This window comes from Frieseomelitta varia, unplaced genomic scaffold, assembly GCF_011392965.1.
Source record: "Frieseomelitta varia isolate USP_RPSP 00005682 unplaced genomic scaffold, Fvar_1.2 scaffold_433, whole genome shotgun sequence".
Lineage (NCBI taxonomy): Eukaryota > Metazoa > Arthropoda > Insecta > Hymenoptera > Apidae > Frieseomelitta > Frieseomelitta varia.
The window spans coordinates 366,775-390,796 of record NW_025110183.1 but is presented as its reverse complement, the minus strand read 5'-3'; the positions used below and the strand labels follow the sequence as shown (position 1 = coordinate 390,796).

General features: G+C 31.6%; 4 protein-coding genes across 12 annotated transcripts in view; 3 read left to right on the top strand and 1 right to left on the bottom strand.

The window, feature by feature from the left end:
- Positions 1-7,405, top strand: part of LOC122532037 (paired box pox-neuro protein) — a 40,682-nt gene extending 33,277 nt beyond the window's left edge. Inside the window, exons 4-6 of the mRNA XM_043660455.1 lie at positions 1,713-1,959; positions 4,475-4,643; positions 5,413-7,405. Of these exons, the coding sequence (XP_043516390.1) occupies positions 1,713-1,959; positions 4,475-4,643; positions 5,413-5,929 (933 nt within the window). The 3' untranslated portion in view covers positions 5,930-7,405. The remainder of the gene's footprint in view (positions 1-1,712; positions 1,960-4,474; positions 4,644-5,412) is intronic.
- Positions 608-23,641, top strand: LOC122532033 (bestrophin-4-like). 6 transcript variants are annotated; one of them, XM_043660447.1, is made up of 11 exons: positions 608-618; positions 2,292-2,294; positions 20,337-20,556; positions 20,652-20,786; positions 20,855-21,021; positions 21,448-21,605; positions 21,734-21,964; positions 22,046-22,126; positions 22,212-22,363; positions 22,449-22,583; positions 22,760-23,641. In XM_043660447.1, exons 3-11 carry the CDS (start codon positions 20,378-20,380, stop codon positions 23,544-23,546), a joined length of 2,025 nt encoding a protein of 674 aa, XP_043516382.1. In that variant the 5' UTR covers positions 608-618; positions 2,292-2,294; positions 20,337-20,377; the 3' UTR covers positions 23,547-23,641. The 6 variants fall into 6 exon arrangements, with proteins under 6 accessions (XP_043516382.1, XP_043516380.1, XP_043516384.1 ...); XM_043660445.1 differs by lacking the exons at positions 608-618; positions 2,292-2,294 and adding exons at positions 18,082-18,645; positions 20,042-20,181 and having other exon boundaries at positions 20,299-20,556; XM_043660449.1 differs by lacking the exons at positions 608-618; positions 2,292-2,294 and adding exons at positions 18,082-18,645; positions 20,042-20,181 and having other exon boundaries at positions 20,294-20,556; positions 21,487-21,605.
- Positions 8,513-11,240, top strand: LOC122532034 (TRAF3-interacting protein 1). Of its 2 annotated transcripts, none has more exons than XM_043660451.1 (10): positions 8,513-8,825; positions 8,920-9,037; positions 9,115-9,227; positions 9,308-9,577; positions 9,650-10,050; positions 10,148-10,252; positions 10,327-10,573; positions 10,668-10,787; positions 10,849-10,934; positions 11,000-11,240. In XM_043660451.1, the coding sequence occupies exons 1-10, from the start codon at positions 8,691-8,693 to the stop codon at positions 11,148-11,150; spliced, it is 1,746 nt and encodes a 581-aa protein (XP_043516386.1). In that variant the 5' UTR covers positions 8,513-8,690; the 3' UTR covers positions 11,151-11,240. The 2 variants fall into 2 exon arrangements, with proteins under 2 accessions (XP_043516386.1, XP_043516385.1); XM_043660450.1 differs by having other exon boundaries at positions 10,127-10,252.
- Positions 11,411-14,302, bottom strand: LOC122532036 (RNA polymerase II-associated protein 3). 3 transcript variants are annotated; one of them, XM_043660453.1, is made up of 9 exons: positions 13,803-14,302; positions 13,466-13,654; positions 13,267-13,398; positions 12,960-13,204; positions 12,681-12,891; positions 12,275-12,610; positions 11,848-12,213; positions 11,589-11,781; positions 11,411-11,527 (listed from the first exon to the last, which is right to left on the bottom strand). In XM_043660453.1, exons 2-9 carry the CDS (start codon positions 13,601-13,603, stop codon positions 11,439-11,441), a joined length of 1,710 nt encoding a protein of 569 aa, XP_043516388.1. In that variant the 5' UTR covers positions 13,604-13,654; positions 13,803-14,302; the 3' UTR covers positions 11,411-11,438. The 3 variants fall into 3 exon arrangements, with proteins under 3 accessions (XP_043516388.1, XP_043516387.1, XP_043516389.1); XM_043660452.1 differs by having other exon boundaries at positions 13,466-14,301; XM_043660454.1 differs by having other exon boundaries at positions 11,585-11,781; positions 13,466-14,300.
- Positions 23,642-24,022: the final 381 nt, after the last annotated feature.

Here is a 24,022-nt window from a genome sequence, read left to right as displayed (position 1 = left end):
CCCGTTGGGATACCTCTCTCCATTAATAATGGATCGTCGTTCCGTGGACCGGAGCTCGGTATTTTTATTTCAATTTAGAATTGAATATTCGAATTTTCGAATATTTAATAATATGATAAATAATAATTTAATAATATAGAATTCGAATTTACGAATATTTAATAATATAGGATTGAATATTTAATAATATATGTTAAATAATAATTTATAAATATAATAATTTAATAATGTAGAATTAAATATTTGAATTTTCGAATATTTAATAATATAGAATTGAATATTTAATAATAATAATTTAATAATTTATAAATATAATAATTTAATAATATGGAATAGATTATTCGAATTTTCGAATATTTAATACTATGATAAATAATAATTTAATAATTTATAAATATAATAATTTAATAATATAGAATTGAATATTCGAATTTTCGAATGTTTAATAATATTCGAAATATTCGAACATTCGATTCGGTTTATTGATAGATACTTATTTACTCGATCGAAAGTTTTAACAAAAGTGAAAATGATGTTTGGAAATTCGAATTCTTGGAAAAATATAGAACTTTCATAGGTACATAAAACGTGTGTAAAATATTTAGACTTGTCACGATTGTGTATGCTGAAATTTGAAAATGTATGTAGAAACTACAAGATATTTATTATAAAGATATTTATTATAAACGTGTATTTGACAAAGAATTGGTTTACAGCATAGCAATGCAAGATATTATCTCTGCAAAATATAAACTTCTTATTTAGTTTTTCTGTAAAGTAAATTTCTATAATTTCTATATTTAGGTTTATTTCGAACTTTAATCTGTAATTATGATACTCGTGTCTCGTTGCAATTAATTTCCAAATGTTTCAGGCAACACACTTAATACGTGTCTGTTCATAAAAATTTCCTGTGGGCGTTTTTTCTGAACATCTGTACGCATTATATACCAATACTTTTTATCCACAAGAATACATATATAACGCAAAATCGAACCACGATTGAGAAAGTGTGTCTGAGAAAAGATAATTACGTGCACATCTCTCTGCGACGTGTGTCCTTGCAGGTGTTACATTTACATTTGTTTTCGGCGCAAAGTGATTCTTCATCGAGCAAAAAAAAAAAAAAAAAAGAATCAAACACGCTCGTATGTTAAGCCACGAGCACCTTATCGCCGTTCCATCATCGATAAAAATTGTCCGTCTAAAAAGTGGAAGAAATTGTGGTGGGATAGAATCGATATTAAATCGATAACATCGTGTTATATCTCAACACTTATCGCGAGCAACAAACGTTCAAGTTTGGAGAGCGTGATATAAATCGCCCCTTTTCAAAGTATCAGGTGCTACCTGGCAACACATCGATACAGTAGCCCTCTTTCTTCGCTTATCTCTCTCTTTCTACATTTTACGTTAAATTTCCAAATTTAGCCCTCCTAATTGGCATTTGTGTGACCCTCACACCACAATTGTGTCGCTGAACTTTAAGCACAGTTTAATAAAATTGACAAACTTCGAAAAGAGGCTAATTAATCCTGTGACACATTGTCGATTCATCTTTTACGCGCTGATTTCTCAGAATTGAATTTTTCTTTCAACGATGAATGCAAATATAGCGCGATATGTTAAAGAACTGGAACGAATCTAGAAAAAAAGGGGGATTCTTCGTAGTTTCTTCTTGAATCTAGTTTGTAACTTTTGTTTCGTTGCAGCAAGTGGCCACCCCCACAGTTGTGAAGAAGATTTTACGAATGAAGCAAGAACAACCGACGATGTTCGCTTGGGAGATTCGAGAACAACTGGCGCGGCAAGGAGCTTGCGATCCTCAGAGCTTGCCCTCGGTTTCCTCGGTGAATCGAATTCTACGAGGCGGTGGACTTCATACAGACCACACGGGGATCGAGGGTGGTTCGCCGAGCACGTACGCCTCACAGGTTTCCTCAAACGTCGCCAACAGAGGTATAAAATAATCGCTGGATACTAAATTTGTACTAAAAGTACTTGAAAGTACGTTCCAGTTCACATGTAGAGTTTCTATCTGACTTTCATTGTTTGAAGTGATGTCCGAGGATAAATTTGCACAATCTTTCTTCAAAATCAAAAGAATATAAACACAAAGTGGCAAAGACAATAACTATCGTAATTCGTTAATGAATCGTTTAATCGCTTCTTATAATTTTCCAATATCATTATACTATGTAAAAGTCTCTCAATTCAGTTACATAAATACAAGATTCGTCACAATTCTTAAAAAGAAATTACAGAACTTCCGCGAGCATATTTGTTGCGAGACAGTAATAATTACGAGTACCGAGGTAAATTTGAGAAATAGTGTTTGAGACGAATGAAAAAAAAAAAGAAACTTCTTGAATGAAAAAAATAATTTCGTGCACGAAGAAAGAAATCGTGTCGTTTCTCAAACATTCAACGAGCCAATTGCGAAATCTCGAAATTGAACCGTGCGAAGTTTTGAGAAACAATTCGCGACAATCGTACGAATAATCGCACTACAAGTGTCAGCTGATCGTCCAGCCCGAACGAAAGTAAAAATTGGCTCGTGGTTCCCGTACGTCAAAATCGGCTCATTATGCGAATGAAAGCTGGATCGCGAGTGCGCCATTACCCCGGCTAATGATCCCCTAAACATCTGTCCGTATCTCGAAATCACTGTCCGAATGTTTTTCCATTGTTTCCTTTTTTTCCTTTTTACGATTCGGCTCCGCCGTAGATGAAGAAAGGAAAGAAGGAAGGGAGAGCAAACGTTGCAGAGATGCGGACGATTAGAGTGAAAAGAAATGAATTGGGAAGTAGAGGAAGAGGGATAGAAAGACAAAGAAAAAGAATTCATAAAATACCCTGTGGCCGATTGACTCGTCAGCATGCTGCAGCGTGATGACCGACACGCAACCCCTTAAAAGAAACTCGAAATTCACCTCGTTTAAATTGTCTATAACGTTGCAGTCTTCTTTTTCCACCTTTCGTGGACGAAGCTGCCTCACGAAATTTGCGTCGATCAAACGTGATGCCTGTTCGCCGATGTTCTTTCGATATCCTCGATAGTTCATTATTCATAAAAATACTGAAAGATAATAGGAAATATATTTAACAAGAAAAAAATACTTTTAGAACTATTTCGCTCTCCTGGCAGAGTTAATACCAATTTTACTCAAGGGGGCAGGACAGTTTGACGGGCCTAAAAATTACGAATACTTTGGAAAGCTAGTAGAACAAAAGTACATGTTTGATTGACATGAACTTTTGTGGTTTATTTGAACACATTATGAACTATAAAAAGCGACATTAAAAGAGAAAAAAGAGACGGCTCTTATTTAGCTTTTTAACGGCATCCTTTTACATAACTTTGTTTTTACATTGCCTATCGGTGTGCATGATTCCAGCCAAGCAGGATTAGTTGCAACAAAAAGGCGAAAAAAGTTCAAAAGTAAATAATATTCTCTAGGGATTGAAGATCCAACATTTTCATTTCTGTGAAAATTATGAAAATAGCAGCTGTTTGTTTTTGATGTATCGAATTTATGCCAAAAATTTCTTTCTTTTTTCTTATGTCAGAAACGTTTTTTGTTTATATTTTTCGAAATTGTTAAAAATGTCCGATCGTCAATATCTCAATGGTAAATGTTACACTAAAGATACGTACCAAGTTTCACAGTAATCGGTTGGTTAGATTCCGAGGTATCTTGCACACCGTTTCTAAAAATCTAGTTTCGACAAAAACGCGTTCAAAGTTTCATATGTGTCCTTTACTTACTCTTTTTACTTATATATCGCGGCTCACAGTTCTTACAATTCACAACTAAATTGAATCCAAGTCCCCTAATATTCGATTCACCAAAAGTAATATTTGAAATCGCATGATTTACACTTTATAATACTGCTTAAAATTTTAAACAGTGATACAAATTCAATTGTTCTGTATCCGTGAATTTATTATTATACCCCAAAATCAGTCGTTTTAGAGGCTAGGACCTTTTATATCTTTTCTCTAAGACTTCAAACTGCTATTCAAAACGAAACAAAAAAAATCGATTTTTTGACAATTTCAAACTGTCCCGACCCCTTAATACATCGATTTTATACGCTGAATCTTTCTTCTCGGCAAAATATTTAAAATGAAAGAAGAACAAGAAACGACTATGAAATAGATTTTCACTAATTAGCTATAAAGGAGAATAAATCATCTTCGTATCCTCCTTGTTCCTGCCAAACGATATCGTACGCCGATATAATTTGAGATGACGCGAAGATATAAACATTAAGATAGCAATAAACCTTGTACCAGGTTTCGTTTCATCGAACGTAATGGCCGCCTCTGCATAAAGTAATGGAATACAGAACTCCAACTTAATTTTTAATGGATACTACGTTACAGAAAAGCGTTAAATATTAATGAGACGTAATTGCAATTTGCACATTTGTTGGTTTTTACCATTGTGTGTTTTATCTTCGTCCTTAGACGCGCTCATGAGAACGGATTACCAATTATTTTATCCGGGATCACTGGGACCACTGCACATCTCCACGACTTCCGGTAATACCAGCGCGCCATCTTGGAATCCAAGTTTCTACTCGTCTCTTTATCAAGCAACCACGCTGCACTTGCATCACGGGATGCAGTCATTCACGTAAGTCTGATTCATTTAATCAATTTCTTTTTCCTCCTTGCCCTAATTGGATCTCTTCATTAAATCCCGGAGAACTAACCGGTAATAAAAAAAAAAAACCGATCGTTTACGATCTTGGGCTGTTCGTGATCGATCCCTTCAACGTGCATCTGGAATTTTGCAAAGCAAGAGAATAACTACATACAATTAAGGATTTGTGTTCCTGTTACACATTTTCTTTCTTTCAGCCAACGCTTTTTACATGCAAATTCGTATTTTTGAGGATTTATGATTCGAAAAGTAAATTTTTGATAAAAAGTTGTAAGTAGAGTACTAACAATAAAACTAAATTATGGGTATGGTGCTAAATGTTATAGACACCATACATTGGTCGTATACTTTTTTCACATTATGTGCACTTTTAAAATTTCCCACGAATACATAAAAATCCATATATAAATATAACAGTTATAAAATATTTATGTAGTGCCTAATTTATAAAATATTATATAATATATAATATTATTATATATTATTATATTATAATTTATATTATATTATATATTATAATATTATAATTTATATAGTGTCTAATTTATAAAATATTTATATAATATATAATAATTATATATTTATTTATGTAAGAATTATAAAATATTTATATTTACGTAGTGCCTAATTTCAAAGTACATACAGTGAAAACTTATCCTGTCGCTGTTTGCGTTCAGCTTCTCGAGTAAACGAGAAGCGTGTTTATTAAAACAAATGTTCGAATAAATGTGTCTTGCAGATCGTTAGACGTGGAACGTTTGTCGGAGCAGAGCGGGCCAACGAACCAGGTCGATTTGAAGTCTAACTCGAGCTCGATGGCGGGCAGTGACGATTCTCTGGACAAGAGCGACCTAGACGAGAACACGGAGTCGCAGGATCACTACAAACCGTTCCAGAACTCGCCTATAATCCTAGAACTCGGCCAGAAGATCGGTAGCGACCGTAGCGCGTTCGTGAGACACAGTACGTCCGGCTCATCCGGGAGCTTAGAAAATCGGCAGAGCCCGTCGCCGACAAGCGGCGACAAGCAGAAAGTAGCGTCGTCGCGAGTCTTGGAAACCGGGAACGAGCAGAGCACCATGGCCAAAGATGCGGCGGTCGAAGGAAGACCGGCGCAACCTCAGAGGAAAAGGAATCCCTACTCGATAGAGGAGCTTCTGAAGAAAGACGAGGGCAAGAGTACCTCGAAGAGGCCGAAATTGACGAATCTCGGCGTGGTTCAACCCTGTGGAATTATCCTGAACAAAGAAATCTAAAGGGGTCGCGAGAACCGGACGACGATAGAAGTGAAGGGGAAGCAAAGATAATTTCGAGATCTGAAGGATAGAGGCTAAGATGATCGTCTGGATTTGGGAGAATTTTCGATAAGGTGGATTTGAGAATTGGAGGATTGTAGAACCTGTCGAAGGTAGAAAGATGAGATTAATTTAAGATGTGATGAACAGAGGCTAGAGGAGAAAGGAAGCTGTGTAATTGGATGATTATGATACCAAGACGGAGGAATTGAACCTAGGTTTATATTAGATATTTATGGCTCTATGTTTTTGGGATTTATTGATACAAGCGATATACAACGTCAGAAATTAAGCTGTACCAATTTGTTGTGACTTTCGAGTATATCGTTTAATAATAATGAGGATAATGCTTTCTACACTTCTTAGTCGCGTTGTGCATTATCAGTTGAATAGTCTTTAGGATATTTTGGTAAAACACAAACGCTGAAAATGTTTGCACAACTGAGATACTGAATAAAGAAGTATTAGCAAGGCTAAATATACCTTTTGTAATATGCAGTAAATTTCTTGATTTTATTTTCTCAACACATCTCATCTATTGGATGTACAATATCAATAAGACGCTGAAAATATAGTTTCACTGTAAATATCAAATATAAACTCGCTAATCAATAGGGAACATCCGTACATTTTTAATAATAATTCTTTGTCTTCTGAATTATATTGAAAAGTATATTTTTAAAAAATATAGCAAACAGTGTCCTCTTCCGAAAGCACGAACTTGAGGAATAAACAAAGGAATTCGAAATAGTTTATTTAGAAAAATACTTTCTTCTCAGAATAATTGTTTAAAAACCACTCGATCTTCGAAAAAAAAACGCTAGTCTATTTTTTAACTAATCTTCTTAGAAAATTTATTTATTAAACTTTGAAAATATTGTTTCGCAAGGATTGAAGTGCGTTCATTGAAGAAAAGTCCGCAAAGATGGGTGCAAAGCAAAATGGAAATGTAACATAATTTACCAAAAAAAGGAGAAGTAGCAAAAAGTCCAATACTTTAAAAAACTACTTTGTAAAGGAATAAAAGCAAAAAGAAAAAAAAACAGACAATGATAAAATTAGTACAGCTTTTATCGATGTGCGAAAATCTCGAAAATTAAAGCGATCGTCGTTGTACTACCGACACAGAGGGAAAAAAGTATAAATTATATGTAACATTAGTATGAACCGTCGATTATGTATTGTTGACTGCAATATCGTAGGTTAAACGTAAGTCTGTTAAGCTAATTTATAATTAAATTATTTTCATTCATTCTTCTGCGTTCGACAAATACAATCTAAAAAAAAAAAAACATATCGATGTAAGTGTTTTGCGAGTTTTGATGATTTTCAGCAGGATCAGTTTCGTAGATCTTTGAATACTGAGGTTTTTCTGTCGTGTAATTTGTGTGTGGTAACGATTGCGTTTTGCGAGCGGGACGATGCCATATTATTATGTACGATATTTAACTTTAATTTAGTCAAATGAGTTTTGACGTATTCTAATAAAGTGATATGGCTAGTAACCTTGACAATTTCCTTTATAATTCACAGATTGCATCAACTCGGTATACAGATATTTATTACAATACAATATAATTACATTTTCTGTTACAATTTCATAAGAGAGAATTTCTTTTTATTATTCATCGCAATTGTTCAAAGATCTATCTAGCCAAAAAGTAAACACCAAACTCCTCTTTCCTTTGTGCCATTCGTCAACAAAAAAACCCATTCATTTTCGCAGTAATCTAACTGTTTGAATCAGCGAACATCTTCAACAACGTGAATTGAAAAGGACGTCAATTCGATCAAGAATGATCCATCAGAAAGAAGAATCTCACCTACCAAAATCTTACATCGTAAATTGATTCTGATCTCGAATAAAAAAAAAGAATAAATCAATAGACCTATAACTGAGGAAAGTATGCGAGGACCGATAGAACAGAGCAGTTAAAGGAAAGCCTAATAAAGCGTCGGCGATAAAGTACGCATCGGTAACGCGAAACTGCGGATGTGCCAGGATGTGGTAAAGCCATAAACGGCTCTGTGAGTGTCACACGTGGATACCTTGTAAAATACGACGTGGACGCTCACTGTAAAAAGAAAGTGAAATTAAATGGCAGATCGTCTCTTGGCGAACGAATCCTATACCCATTTTGCATTTACAACGTTGTAAAAACTTCTTATCCTTCTCATCGCGGACTAATTAATGCACTATAAAACGCCTCGATTTTACCGCCTTCCTACGAACTGCACGAGTCTCCAAGCTTTGCAGCCCTGTTTACTCCTGGATCGAGTCATCGTCAAATTAAACAACAACTGGAAGGAAGTTGTGGAGATTCGACTCTAGCAATAAATATCGCTTGGCGATTGTTTTTTGATTCTTTCAAACTTTCAACTATCATTTCAAGCCATTTTGATGAGCAACGGGGAACATTTTGAGAAAAGGGTAGATTTGATTTATTAACTTAATTTTCAAATGATTGCTTTCAGACCTGAATAATTATAAAATTATTGAACTATATATAACATAATATATATATTAAACTATATATTATAAAATATTTCGTATAATATTTAGAGAATTGTATTGCTCACCTACAACTCCATCCTACGCTATATCTGTTAGTCATACAGTCACACACTAGTTGCCAAGCAACCATCTAATGCAACACAAAGTTCAGCTAGATTGTAAGACATGTGCACTGTAATTGGTGATATGTTTTATTTGTAATTAACAATGGCAGAGGACGTGAAACCGGAAACAATTAAAAGGACTCAAGATTTACTTGGGAAGTATTTCAAAAAACCACCCCTCACAGAGAAATTATTAAGGAAACCACCGTTTCGGTTTCTCCATGATATTGTTTCGACGGTGATGTATCATTCGCTCATGTTTCTAACTGTAAATAAAACGCGAATGTAATCAATGCTTCTACAATTGATAAACGAAATTTATGATATCGTAGGTCATAAATGAAACTGGTTTCCTAGATGGTTTGTACACGGAGGAAGAACTGAATTCAGAAAATATAAAAAACAAGGAGGCGAAACTTGCTTATTTGACAAAACTGATCGACGTCGTGAGTAGGTTTCCAATTTTCTTTATTATTATAAAAAATATAATATTCTTCGTACTCAAGTGAATCGCACAATAATTTTAGAATTGGCCACTGGCATTAATTTAACTGTACGAGCCAGTAAGATAATCTCAGGCCAGGAACCGACTAAAACAAATGAACTGTTACAAGCAATTGGAAAGGCTTTAGACAAAAAGGTAATATCAATGAGGTATTTACAAATCAGCGAGAAAAAGATTAGCACAGCTAAAATTATAATATTTTATGAATTGAACAGATAAATAGTGCAGAAGCTATTGAACAATATAAGAAAAATTTAGGAAAAGGTAAGTCTAGTTCAAGAAGTAAATTGTCTGTAGCAAAAGATGAGAAAAGATCATCGTCAAAAGAAACATCCCAAAAGAGAGCTTCAACATCAAAGGAGAAGTCGACAGAGCAAAAAAAGAAAGTTATTAATGAAAATCCAACGATAAACGAAGAAACGCGAAAAAATGAAAATCAAGAATCTCAAAAAAGTGTTGAAGCTACAAAAGCACCACAAACTGAGGTAATTTAATATGTTTTAATATATCTTAAATTATGGACATAAAAGAATTTAAAATAAATCTGTATCTTTTAGTTAACCCAAGAGAAAATTCCTTCATCTGCACATAGGAAAAGATCTTCGTCTGCTAAACCGAAACAAAATACATCTTTCACAGCCTTGTCTGAAATTCCCTTGCAGTCAGATAAGAAAACGGATGAAAATAAAAAACAAAAAGAATCTGAAAACAGACTAAAGAATACAGCAAATGCTGAAAATAATGAGGCACAAAATCAAATACTTAATCAATCATCAAATCTTATTAATTTAGAATCTGTATCAAACGCCAAAGATAATAAGGTAGACGAAAACACAGACAAAGTGGGATACAAGGAAAATACTATAATAAATAATGAAATTCCTTTAAAAAACATAGAAAAATCTGATCAGTCAATATCAGAGATACAAAAGTTGCAGTCAGAAAATAATGATGCTAGGTATTATTCACTTAAAATTTGTTACAGTTGTTGAAAGTTACTTCTAATATTTAATAACTTAGTAAAACATTTTCAGTATTCCACAATCAAATTCTAGACCAAAAACTTCTTTACGTCCACCTACTGCAAGACCAATTAGTGCCAGACCTGCAGCACCTAGGATACGAGGCAAAGCAGAATTAATAGTTAATGAAGAAATACTGTTAGATCATTTTTGAATAATTGAATGCAAAGCATTTTATGGAAAATATAAAATATTTCTACTTTGTGTTCTAGAACACCCATGGGACATATTAGTGTCATTGTAGAAAATTCTGATCTTAAGGATGATGATGATGCTGAAGACATGGTGGTTATGGAAACAAAAGGAAGTGGCAGTGATTTTTTAGAAACCAATGACCATTATAAAGCTGATGACCAATTAACGCAGGAACATGGACATCTTGTTGCTCAAATATTAGAAACACAAAAGGAATTGATTAATAATGATAATGTTGACGTGATACCCAAAAAAACAAATATTGTAAGTACAATTTAATAATAATTTATTGTTTTTAAGATATTACACTGCTGTTGTATATATAAACATAAAATGATTATTAAATGTTCATTATTAGACATGGGATACAAATTCGAAACGTGACATGGTAACGAAAGAAATTGATAAATTACGAAATACGATACAAACGTTAACACGTGCAACAAATCCACTTGGAAAGTTATTAGATTATTTTCAGGTAATTTATTAATTTATTATATTTCATTATGCTATATACATCACTCATATTTTTTTTATAGGAGGATGTAGAGATTATGCAAAAAGAATTATTAGAATGGAAAAATCAATATCAACAAGTAAATGAACAATTAAAAGTAGAAAAAATGTAAGTCATATAAGTTTATTTGCATCATTTAAAATTATATATTCTGTATATAATCCTTTTCTCAGGAAAACGCAAGAATTAATAGAACCTATGAAAGAAACGTTAAAAGAAATTGATCATAATATGAAACTACAATTGGATAAAATATGTCAAGCAAAATCACAGATTATGAAGAATGATCAAAGGATACAAACGTTATTAAATGGTCGTGTTTAAATTTCGTTTTATTATGATGTACAAAGTGATATTTTTCCATTATCTTTAATTGTAATTAATGTAATTAATGTAGATGTTTAATTTTCTTTAAATTTAGAGTTAAATATTGTACATATGGAAACACTAAAATGTGTAATGCAAAATGTAATATAGTATAAATAATTAAAAGATAGCTCTAATAATTCTTATTTCTTTATTCATACTTATTCAAATAGGAACATTTGTACAAAAAATATATATATAACTTAAGTATCATATTATTTAAAAATATAAATTATAAATTTATTTCTAAATTTCATATTTATCTTTCAGAGTTGAAATTTCATCTTGAGACACATTTTCGACTGTTTTGCAATATTCAAAAAGTGTTTTTAAATCTAAAAATTAAAAAGAAATTAATATTTTACATTATTTTTAATTTTCTACAATAATACTTACTTTTTTTGTCACTATTAGTAATAAACATAATAAGTGCTCTAAATCGCTTAACTTGACTGAGATCTTTCAAGTAACGGAATATCTGATCTTTCCTTTTTATGAATTCTATGCTCAAAATTTCTATTATTTGACTGAAAATATCCGATTCCATTGAATCTTGAAATATTTTAGGTAAACTGTTCTCTGGTAATTGCTGAAGTTTAATTTTAAATTAAATTATATACATTTAAAAATTCTAATTTTCAAACATCATTCTTACCTTCAAATATTCATATCTGAATTCCAATGAGTTATTTTTTCTCCAATTCATTAGAAACTGTACAGCTGTTTTAGGTATTGGTGTAAACTTGATATCTTTCGAAGGTTGAGAAACTTTGACACAATTATTTTCTTTACGAGGTTCTAGTACTGGGTCTTTACAAAGTTCTTCTTTCTGTCCTTCCATCTGTATAAATTTTTTATTAAATTCTTCTATCTGTACAGATTCTTTATTAGGTTCTTTTTCCTCTACACGACCTTCTTTCTGTACAAGATTATCTTCGTTGCTTATTATTTTGTTATTAGTATATTTGTACTGATCTATACCAAATTCCAATTCTTGGATAGGTATTTTTGTCAATGATTTCTGTAATTAATAAATACTCCAGATTCAGGAACATGGTACATATTTAATGTTGTAATCTTACCTTTGAACGCAAATGAGGAGGTTTCTCTATTGGTTCTATTACAGTAACTTCATCCTTCTCTGGCAACCAATCTGGAATACGCAAGTCTCTCTTCTTTTTAATATTGGTACCAGCATCATCTTTTTTATTTTCTATATTATCTTTAACATTCGTGATAACTTGATTTTCCTTCATATGTTTAGGCTTTATAATATCTTTAGTTCCCGTGCTTTGTACTTTTGGTGCACTATTGTTCCACATTTTATCAGCAATCTTTTTTTCAATTGTAGTCTCCTTAGTACTTTCTTTTTCAATCGTTGACTGCTGCACATCATCTTTTTTCACTGTAGTGCTTGCCTGTACAAAGTACCACTGTTAAATAATATTTTAATTAAATAATAAACATCGTTTCTCAATTATTCATTACCTCTGAACATTTCAGCTTGTTCTCGATTTGATTTAGCAACAACTTGGCCTCCTTATTAGAAGCTTCTAATTTCAAAATTTTCTCCAAATCTCGTTTAGCTTCTTTATATTGTTTTATATTCATTCTTGCTGTGGCTCTTCTGAGGTAAGCTTTCACATAACTGTCATCTAACTGAATCGCAGCAGAAGAATCAGATTCAGCAGCATAGAAGCTAAAAAAAGTCAATGTTGTAATCTTAAATTGAATATACATATATAATTAAGAAACATGTATATATACTTCTCTAGTTTTAACTGACACAGTGCACGATTTGCATAAAAGACCGCATCATATGGAAATAGTTTTATAGCATTACTGTAGCAGCCAATTGCCTTTGACCAATTTTGTTGCTGCACAAAAATATTGCCCTCATTTTTATGCTTCGTCGCTTGTTCATGTGCCCTCTTCAATTCTTCCTTGGACATATGTTCATCCTCAGATTCATCCGACTGTTCCTCTTTATCCACTTCTTTACAAGCTTTGTCCTTATGGAGTAACATTACAAATAAAACATCAAAATTTTACAAACACATTCAATAGAACTTACTGCATCAAATTTATCCCAAGCGGTATAATCATACGATTTAATTCTTTTCATTTCAGTATTGCTTTCATCTTTTTTCGTAACAGCGTTCTCCGTTTTGTTTTTGTGCTTTCTTCTAATCGGCGGTAAGACAATCTACAAAAATAATCAGCTTGTGAATTTCAACGATCCATTAAGTGCATAATATGATTATAATCAGTACCTGACCACCTGCTTCTTTCCGCAGTTGCTCATCCTTGTGTTTCATTTGTTCTTCCCAATTTTTCATATCCAGGAATTCCTTTTGCAAGTCCTCTGCATTGTCCCTCACTTGCTTTTGCATCAAAACTGACTTATCCATCTCGTGTAACTCGAGTCAATAACAACGGTGATAAAATTTAGGTTAAGTTATAAGAAAGAATATAATTTAAACGTGCGTTAATTTAAAGAAGATATCAGAATTGTGTGTTATTTGTAAAAACGTGAACGATGTAAACCATTCGTGTCATTCGTTGTACCTATCGCATTCTGCCACACGAAGAGAATTTTCGAGAATGAACTCCTAGATACTAAGATACTTTTTGATTCAGTTGGAACTTTTACTATTGTAAGTCTCTTAATCTAATTATACAGGCACAGAACACTTTGAACAAATTTTGAAAATCTGTTTCTTAAAGCTGCTGCCTCGTCCCAGAGAATCTTTAAACTAATCTTGATAAGAAATTCAAACTACGGGCGGAACGAGAAACAAATATTACATTTCGTAAAATCCTACATTTCATTCTTATCCTACATTTTAAAACAAAGATAGAGTCTTATATCGTACTCGTCGTAATATATTTTAATAATATTTATTCTTTAGTATTTAATTATTATAATGTTATATTCGCGCGATATATATGTATCTGTCCTTGTCTATAGATGGTACTGCCATCTAAGTCACTCTATCGGTAATTGTAGTTTCCCCTGTTACCGATGGCAAAACGATCCGTAGACAAGGAGAGCAGCAGTATCCAACAAGGATAGATACATACCGTATATCAAACAAGGAGAGCAACAGTGTGCAACAAAGACATTTTTCGATCTATTGAAAAAAAAAATTCAACTTTTTGCACACATATTTTTTTAGGACAAAACACACATAGAAAGAAAGCGGGGAGCCTACTTTTAAGGAAGCATAAAAAAGTTCGCAAATTATTCCTCTTAATTGGGTTTTTTTCGTAATTAGTGCAGATATATAGATTATGATAATTTATATTTATATCACAATACTAGAAATAAATAATAACTCCGTAATTAATTTTAGTTGTTTATATAAAAATATTATCAATATCACAAAATATACAATTACTAATAATTTAATGAAGATTACATAATGGAAGTTAAATGACGAAATAACGAANAATATATATAAGTGTCAGTAAACATTTCTATGGTGATAATAAAATTAATAGCTATTTTTAAATATTCTATTGTTTATATTAAATACACATCTCGACGAAACATAGATGTCGTTGATCTAAAGTCTTCGAAGTAGAGGTCGCTACACAGATAGGTATGGTAGCGCCATCTACGGTAACACAGTGGTACTAATTATTTATAAAAAATACTTATTTCTGTATTTTACGGGTCAAATGGGGTATGAAAAGAAAGCTCAGGGTCTAATTAGGATGATACAGTCACAAAAGTTCACAATTCATTTCGCTAAATTAGGTTTTTTCGCAAATGAAAATTTCTTTGCTTTACGGGGTTGTAGCGACCTCTACTTTGAAGTATTTAGATCAACATCTATGTTCATTAAATCGTTCCGTCGAGATGTGTATTTAATATAAACAATAGAATATTTAAAAATTGTTAGTAACTTTATTATCACCATGGAAATGTTTACAGAAACTTATATATATTGCAATTTATATATATTGCAATAGTAGAAATTCTTCATTCGTTATTTAACTTCCATTATGTAATCTTCATTAAATTATTAGTAATTGTATATTTTGTTATATTGATAATATTTTTGTATAAACAACTAAAATTAATTACGGAGTTATTATTTATTTGTAGTATTGTGATATAAATTTAAATTATCATAATCACTACAGGGTAAGAAACACTAGCGCCGGGGTGTGGCAGACCGCTGGAACTAAACGTTCTATAACCATAATTAATTTTAATTTTTCACACTAGTAATTTGCACTTCACGAGTACATTTCAAAAATAATGTTATCAGTTACGTTCGCAAATAAATCTAAATCTAATATTCACTATAATATTCACTACAGTTTGCGCGAAATCATGCACTCACTACCGGCACTATGACTAAGGTAAACGAAATCGAAATCGAAACATTCTTTATATACTATACTTAAACTATACTTAAACAAAAGATAAAACGCAAGCTTAGGTCTCTAAACTCGAAGATGCAACCATAACAGTTCACAAATGATTTTTGAAATAATTTCTTCTTGTAATTTGTGGAAAAACTGTCACCTATTGTTTCGAGGAAATGGTGGCGCCATCTATTGATGACTTGGTGGTACTAAAAACAGAAAATCCTGTTTTTAGTACCACCGAGTTATCAATAGATGGCGCCACCGTTTCCTCTAAACATTGACATACAGCTTTTAGTTTCACCGGACTGCCATAACGCGGCGCTAGTGTTTCTTACCCCGTAAAATTGAGAAATTTTCATTTGCGAAAAAACCTAATGTAGCGGAATGAATTGTGAACTTTTGTGATTGTATTATCCTAATTAGACCCTGAGCTTTCTTTTCATACCTCATTTGATCCGTAAAATACAGAAATAAGTATTTTTATAAATAATTAGTACCACTGAGTTGTCGCTAGATGGCGCCACCATGTCCATTTTGTGACAGTTCGCACTAATTACGAAAAAAACCTAATTAAGAGGAATAATTTGCGAACTTTTTTATATGCTTCCTTAAAAGTAGGCTCCCCGCTTTCTTTCTATGTGTGTTTTGTCCTAGAAAAACGTGTGTGTAAAAAGTTGAATTTTTTTTCAATAGATCGAAAGATGTCCTTGTCGCACACTATTGCTTTCCTTGTCTAGTGTCATTAGACAAGGAGAGCACTAGCGTGCGACAAGGACAGATATATATGCGCGTTAGACAAGGAGAGCAACAGAGTGCGACAAGGATAGACATATGCGTGCGATAGACAAGGAGAACTACAGCGTACGACAAGGACAACAATATAAATTATATGTTTATATATATATATATATATATATATATATATATATATATATATATATATATAGCGTTTCACCGCTATGCGACGCTAGTATTTTAATGTCTCTAGCGGGTAGCACGTAAAGTCTTTCCTTAGTATACCAGTTCCAAAGACACGAATATTACAAATTGTAAGTGGATGCCGCTTAACTACGGAATGCGATCCTTAGGTTAAGCGTGCAGCATGCGGAACACCTCTATGATGGATGCCATTTCTTGACCCAAGCTAGATTTTCCTAATAAACCAAGCGTCTGAGGTTAGGCATCAGCCCTATTGATGAATCTGGTGGTGACTCTGAGACGAAATACACTCCACCTTCTATATCTTTTTATAACCTTACATTATACATAAAATCATCATTTCACCTTTAGTACCATCTACTGACGAATTGCAAATTATATATTTTCATTTATATACAGCTGTATCTATGTACAGAAATGAAAAATTCCATGCAAGAGCAAAGGAAGCAGTTCCTTCTCTCAGTAATAACCAATAGGTATTCTTAAATTTAAGAATGGATTGGATTAAGAAACAACCAACCAGACCGACATTCTTTTCGGGGAACTTCTCGTCTCTGCACGACACGTGTTGATGCAAATATAAGTCATCGTTTTGAATCTTGAGATTATTGAGTTATTACAGTTGAATTCGGTAAGAATATATTTAATTTTATACAAAATATAAAAATAATAATATATCAATTTTACAATTTGTTTTACTTTGGGGATTACGAAAGAAATGATTGTAATTATAAAAGATGAGAAACTAATTTTTTTATAGAAATAATCATTTATGGTAATTCACTTGATTGCTATTTTATGTCTAAACGAGTTTAAATATGTTTCATTGCGTTTGTATTATATATCCCCGAGCATGACACAATAATGCACAATAATCCGAGATTATGTTTGTTCTGTATCTCGTTTATTAGCATTTTTTTAAAGAAATGGATTGAAACATAACTTTCTTTGTTTTTAACTTTCAAGAAATTATTTTATACAAATGAATAATGAATTGTAAATTTTACGCTACAGTTCCATAATTAATATATATTTAAAAATATGAGAAATGTTGATTACATATGTATCTATCAATTATAACTATGGATCCACTCTATTCTCATTATATATCTCATTTATAATTACAACAAATTACTTTATCATTAGGATAATTTGGCAATTCAGATTTTAATTCCACTTCGTTGCTATAAATATATTTCATCGTATGTCTTATATAAATTGAAAAAATATTCTAAAATTTAGTAAAATTTCCTGCTCTTTGTATTTATGCATGTAAGGTATTAATTAGTAATACAGTTTAAAGAAACTTCAAGAAAAATAAAATCTATTAATAATTGTCGATATATTTGACGAAATATTTTTACATAATTTGTATTTTTCAAAATCTTTTAAAAAAAGCAGAAATTAGCGAGTTATAATAAATCTCTAATACGATAGCTAAGTATTAATGCACCGATGGCCAGAGCTTGACATTCGACCCCTTTTAGATTTGGGCATTTGCCATTGAATCAGAAATGACCAGCTTCAATGTTAACATTCGCAATGACGATGCGGATTTTCTTAGCGAATCAGTTTACTGCTAACTAGCCTTGAGTGCGTACCTAATCTTGCAGCCGATAAACTATTGTTTATATCAAAAATATTTCTTCAATTGAAACTTCTTTTTTTCTTCACACCAATAATGTAATACTAAATCACATTCTACGATACAAGTATAAAATTCTACGTTATGTATGTTGATATAAAATTGTTTAAAAACTTTGATTAAATAAATTCTTTAAATATTTATTAAATACTCATATGCAGTTGTAACTCTGTGCAATACATATGTGAGATACAGATGTTCATTGGACATGATTAAAAAATGAACTTATTTTTCATGTATAACGAGTGCATAAAATTCAAAATTTCATCATAAAGTGTTGAGAATAGATTTATAAAATTTTCTGATGAGGTTGAAAAAATAATAATTATTGGCGGTAAACTGGATTAAAATTTTTATGGTAATTATCTTAAATTAAAGCGTAAAACGTTGAATGTGTTCGAATGTAATATTTAATACGCGTAACATATAATAAATTTTGATTAACAAGCCGTTTGAATTACGTAAATTTAAATGGAGCTTTACAAGGTGAGATATAGTTGATGTTAATACATTTTATTAAATATAAAGTAAAAAACAGTGATCGTTTTTAATATTGAAATATATCGTGACAAATATTAATATAAATTCAAATATTGTAATCGCAATTTTTACGGAAAAGTTCAGAGATATCAAAAAATTTAAATAAGTAATCACAATAGATCAGTTTATAGAGAAAATCTTTACACACATAATACGAATTATTAACTAATAATGCTGATGCTATTTTTATATTAAATAACATCGTCCCACGTTAAGACTAAAATATTATAAATTCTGATAAAATTAGTTCCATTATTCATTAACATGCATTTCCTTGTATTTCTTTCGTCATATATATGTACATATCTTCAAGTTCTATCTTTGTAAAGTTCATCAATTACATGTCTCTTCCCAGTTGCTTGAATACACATACGTACTTGGTTAGTATAAAATAAACCGCTTCTAGTTAGTTTTAACCGACTTAAGTCCATATCATTAAATTATAATCTACTTTTCATAGTTTGGCCAATGCCGCATACTTCTTTCAAACACACGCATTTCTAAAAATAAATCGGTGCAACGAAGCGGGTCTCATTGTCAGACGATCTGACAGACACTATGATGACGTTTCGCGCACGTGTCATTCAAAACAACATAAAACTGGCAGACAAATTACATGATACGTATATACGTTCATTACCATATTGATCTATCTAGATCCCAATCTTCCATCATTATCAATCTAATTATACGGTCAATTGTTTCTACCGTATTAATACACTCTCATTCTAATCTACAATTCTAAATCACTATTCGCTAATGATAATTCTAAGCTGTAAGTAAATTTGACGGTAATTTACGAAATTAATCCAAGAACAACTTTCGTGAATCAACAACTTGTCAGTAGATAATATCTACATAATCTAATCCTGAGATCACAATTGTAGCATATCGTGAAGACTCGTATAAATTGTATATTTACTCACAAGTCAGACAGCAGCTATTCCGACGTGCAAAGTTATATTTAACGATGTCGCTGCACATTGGCGCAAGTCCCAAAGCTACTCGACATTATTTACAATGCATAGACCAAAAAAGCAGACACTTCTCAATGATGACTCTTGTGCATTAACAATAATGAACTGTTTATGGTGTAACAACAACACCATTTTCCTCCATTGACGTATTTCTTTATACAATATCCACATTTACATTTTTTTTTTTTTTTGCTATACTCAACAAATAAACCTTTATTTTTTAAGTTTTAAAGAGAAATTGTTAAACTTGCAATTTTACTTCATTAAACTCTCGTATTTTTATTTAAGCTTGTAATTAAATATCTTGTTAATATTATCCTACTGATACTATTTACATACGTATGTATTTCATATTCTGTTCACAGTGGTCCACAATGGATTTTATATTAACAGTTCTTCCATCGAAAGATTGTAAACTATTTATCAATTGAAATTGTTATAAACAAGTTCTTACAAGTCGGAAAGATGTTTTATTCCATTGTACATTTGTTTCACAATGCCCGAGGTAATTTTCTTGCCTACAATAAGAATAATTGCCAAATTATACGAATTAGAAAACTCGTAGGAATAAAAATTTGTCTTTATTAACTGTGCCTGTTATTTCACACGTTATGCAGTATAGTAGCTTACAGCGAAACTTACAGTAAAATGAAAAGAAAGAAATTACTATACAAAACTGACAAATACTGAACGAAGAAAAGATGACGGTCTCGTACCAGTATCAAGTCGCAAACTCTACCAAAGGTGGATTCACCAGGCTTCTTTTTATGTGGCGAGGATCACTCTACAAGCTCATCTATAGAGAACTACTTTTATTTCTAATTCTCTTTGCAGCACTTTCCACTATTTACCGTCATATGCTTAATTCCAAACAGAAAAGGTTCGTGACAAACCATTCTTGATTTCTGGTGTACATTAATAATTTAAAAATATTAATTATTATATTAATTATTAAAAATATTATTTTACTTTTAGAGACTTCGAACAAATTGTTATTTATTGCGATAATTTTATTAATTTAATTCCATTAAGCTTCGTTCTCGGATTCTACGTGTCTTACGTTGCTCAAAGATGGTGGCAACAATATCAAGCGATACCTTGGCCTGATAAGTAAGTTTAGAAAATAAATATTCGACGCGCGTAATAAAATGTTTAATAATGACAATTACAATCGATAGGGTGATGCATTTAATTGCTTTGTACGTTACTGGAAATGACGAATATGCTCGTATGCTTCGGAGAGCGATGATGCGCTACTTGAACCTTTCGTTGATACTCGTTTTACGTTCGATCAGTTCGGCAGTGAAAAAACGATTCCCGACGCTCGATCACGTCGTTGATTCTGGTAAAGTTTTCGTTTTAATACGTGAACTAATACTAATTTTAACCCGTAGTATGTATCCCCCCGAAAGTATATACATATACATTTACTCACTCTGAGGAAAGACTAACAAGGTACAAACCACCGATGAAATGACGGAAATCAATAACAGAAAATCATTACGAACGAGAATAGAAATCATTATTATTGAGTTTGGATTAAAAAAATTATTCGATCGCAGGTGAATCTTTTTTTTGATTAAATATATGTATTTACAATTATTTAAAAATATATGTATTTACAATTATTTAAAAATTATTTTTTATAAAAGATTAACTACAAAATTTCGCATTTCCTGTAAATTATGACAATTTAGAATGATTTTCAATTTTAGAGTAAATTTTTATTAATCACTAATATCATGCTAATAGTGCAAATGTCACATCGTAGGTTTTATGACGGCGCTTGAATTGGATTTGTTTTTGGCAGTGCCGAGCATAGAATTTAACACTTATTGGATCCCTTGCACATGGTTTATCAATCTTCTAAAAGAAGCACGCCAAAATCACAAAATTCCCGATTCTCAAGGATTAAAATTAATTATGGAGGTATCATATTGTTGCATAAAAGAAAATCATTCACTTCGTGCAGCTCTTGTCAATAAATCAAATAGCATTGTTGAAGATCTATTTAACCACCTGAAGAGCATATTATTAAAAGATAATAATCATTATAGGAATTTAATGAATTTCGTACAAAATGTGGCCTTTTATGGAGCTACGATTGGATATCAATTCCGTTAGTTTACACACAAGTAGTAACATTGGCAACGTACAGTTTCTTCGCAGTAGCTTTAATAGCTCGCCAGTACATCGATGGTAAAGAAAAACAATTCCAGTTGCAGATTGACGTTTACATACCTATTTTTACGATCCTACAATTTTTCTTTTTTATGGGCTTGTTAAAGGTGGCGTATTAAAATGTGATCTTTGCTACAATATGAAAAATATAAAATTGTTAAAATATTTTATCAATTATATTTTAATAGGTGGCAGAACAATTAATTAATCCTTTTGGTGATGATGATGAAGACTTCGAACTAAATTGGATAATTGATCGTCACACAAAAGTAATTAGAATCTGTATATATATTTAATATTTATTTTAACAAGCCTAAAATAATTAATATCGAATATTTATTTCATACATTTTAGGTATCATATCTTGGAGTAGATACTCTTATGAATCGATGTCCACCATTGGTCAAAGATATTTATTTTGAAGCTGAAAACTTGATTTTACCATACACTGAAGCAGCTGCTGCTTATAAAAAAAAAACTTATCGTGGTAGCGTTGCAAACATGACGTTAGTATTCTTAAATGATTTTAAATTCATATATCCAAATCATTATGCTAACAAGTAATTTCGAAATCCATATTCATGTTTTTAGGGTTCCTGAAGAAAAACAAACCATGTTTCTGCCAGAAGTTATAGAAGAGGAAGCAGAAGATATAAAGCCATCATATCACGCATCAACAATGAGTTTAGCTGGTCATCCAAATGATAGCCCATCATGTGAAAGACGGTAAGATTATGATGCATACGTTTACTTACTTTTCATACCTTTTTAAAATATCATTTTAGAATCTTAAAAAAGAAATAAAGAAATTGACAGATAAATAATCAATGAATCAACAAAATACTATTCCTGCTGTAAAAATTATATTAATACATAAATTAAATAAAGTTTTGTTAAATTAGATGCATTTGTTTCAGCCAGATCAATCCATATCATGAAATATCTAAGACTAATCAAACTTCTCCTGAGACAATTTTACAATTTGATATTCAGGAACCTCCGGTCCCAACGGACCAAACAGGACAAAAATCAACAAGAATAATAGAGACTGTTAAGAAATTTTCGTCTTTGGGGAAACATTCGTTGTCACGGATCGATACAAATCGAAGACCATTTTTCACATTAGCAAAAAGCCCTAAGGTAGTTATACAACCTTGGTCGAGTACGTCAAATTTATCAAAACCTTCGATACAAATGATAGATACACCTTTTGTGTACACGGATAATGTAAACCCACGGAAAGACGACAGTTCAAGAGCTGACAAACGACTCTCATTTGATGATAGTTCAAAATACCCTTCACAAATGAGGGAAGGACAATATGACCTTGAAAATGTACACCCACCGGACGATGCCAATGAAAACCCAAATGAAAGTCCTCATTCAGATACATGCCAATTACAGTGCCATCACAGTATGTACTATTTAACACTGCCACCTTTGTCAACTCCAGTAAAAGCAATAATGCCGGAAGACAGAAAATCCAAGTTTCTTATAAAAAGACATAAATCAATGGGGACAAGTAAAAAAAAAGGTATTCATTGGAAGCAGATTATAAAAACGGATATGCCGGTAACAGAGCAAAGATTACCTTACTCGAGAAGTTCGCCAAATTTGAAATTAAGAGAAAGTCCATTAGATGTGAGGAGAGACATATCTGACACAGATTCTTCAGGCAAAGAAGAATAAATTATAGAATTGCAATTATATATCTATGTGATAATTGTTAAATAATGTAAATAACATGTTATATAAAAGTATTTATAACGACAGTATCATAAAAATTTTATTAGATATATTTTGAATATTATAATATTGAATATATTTTTTAGAAGAAATTAGAGAGTTGTTTGTAGAAATATAATTAAATCCATTAATATTAACTCTCTCGATAAAAATTAAATTATTTTTAAATTAAATTAAATTCTTAAATGCTATTACCAAATCTTAGTTATTTATTAATTTTCACAGTTACAGATATTAGACTAAAAAGTCTTCTAAAGATGTTAACTTTTATATTTTTATTTTTCAATACTTACCTTATCTTGCCTTACCTTTGATATCTCCTTACATCTTTTTGTATTTATTAACTTCTCAGAAAACCTTTGATACCTCCTTACATCTTCACATTTGTATTAACTTCTTAGAAAACGATAGAAAACACA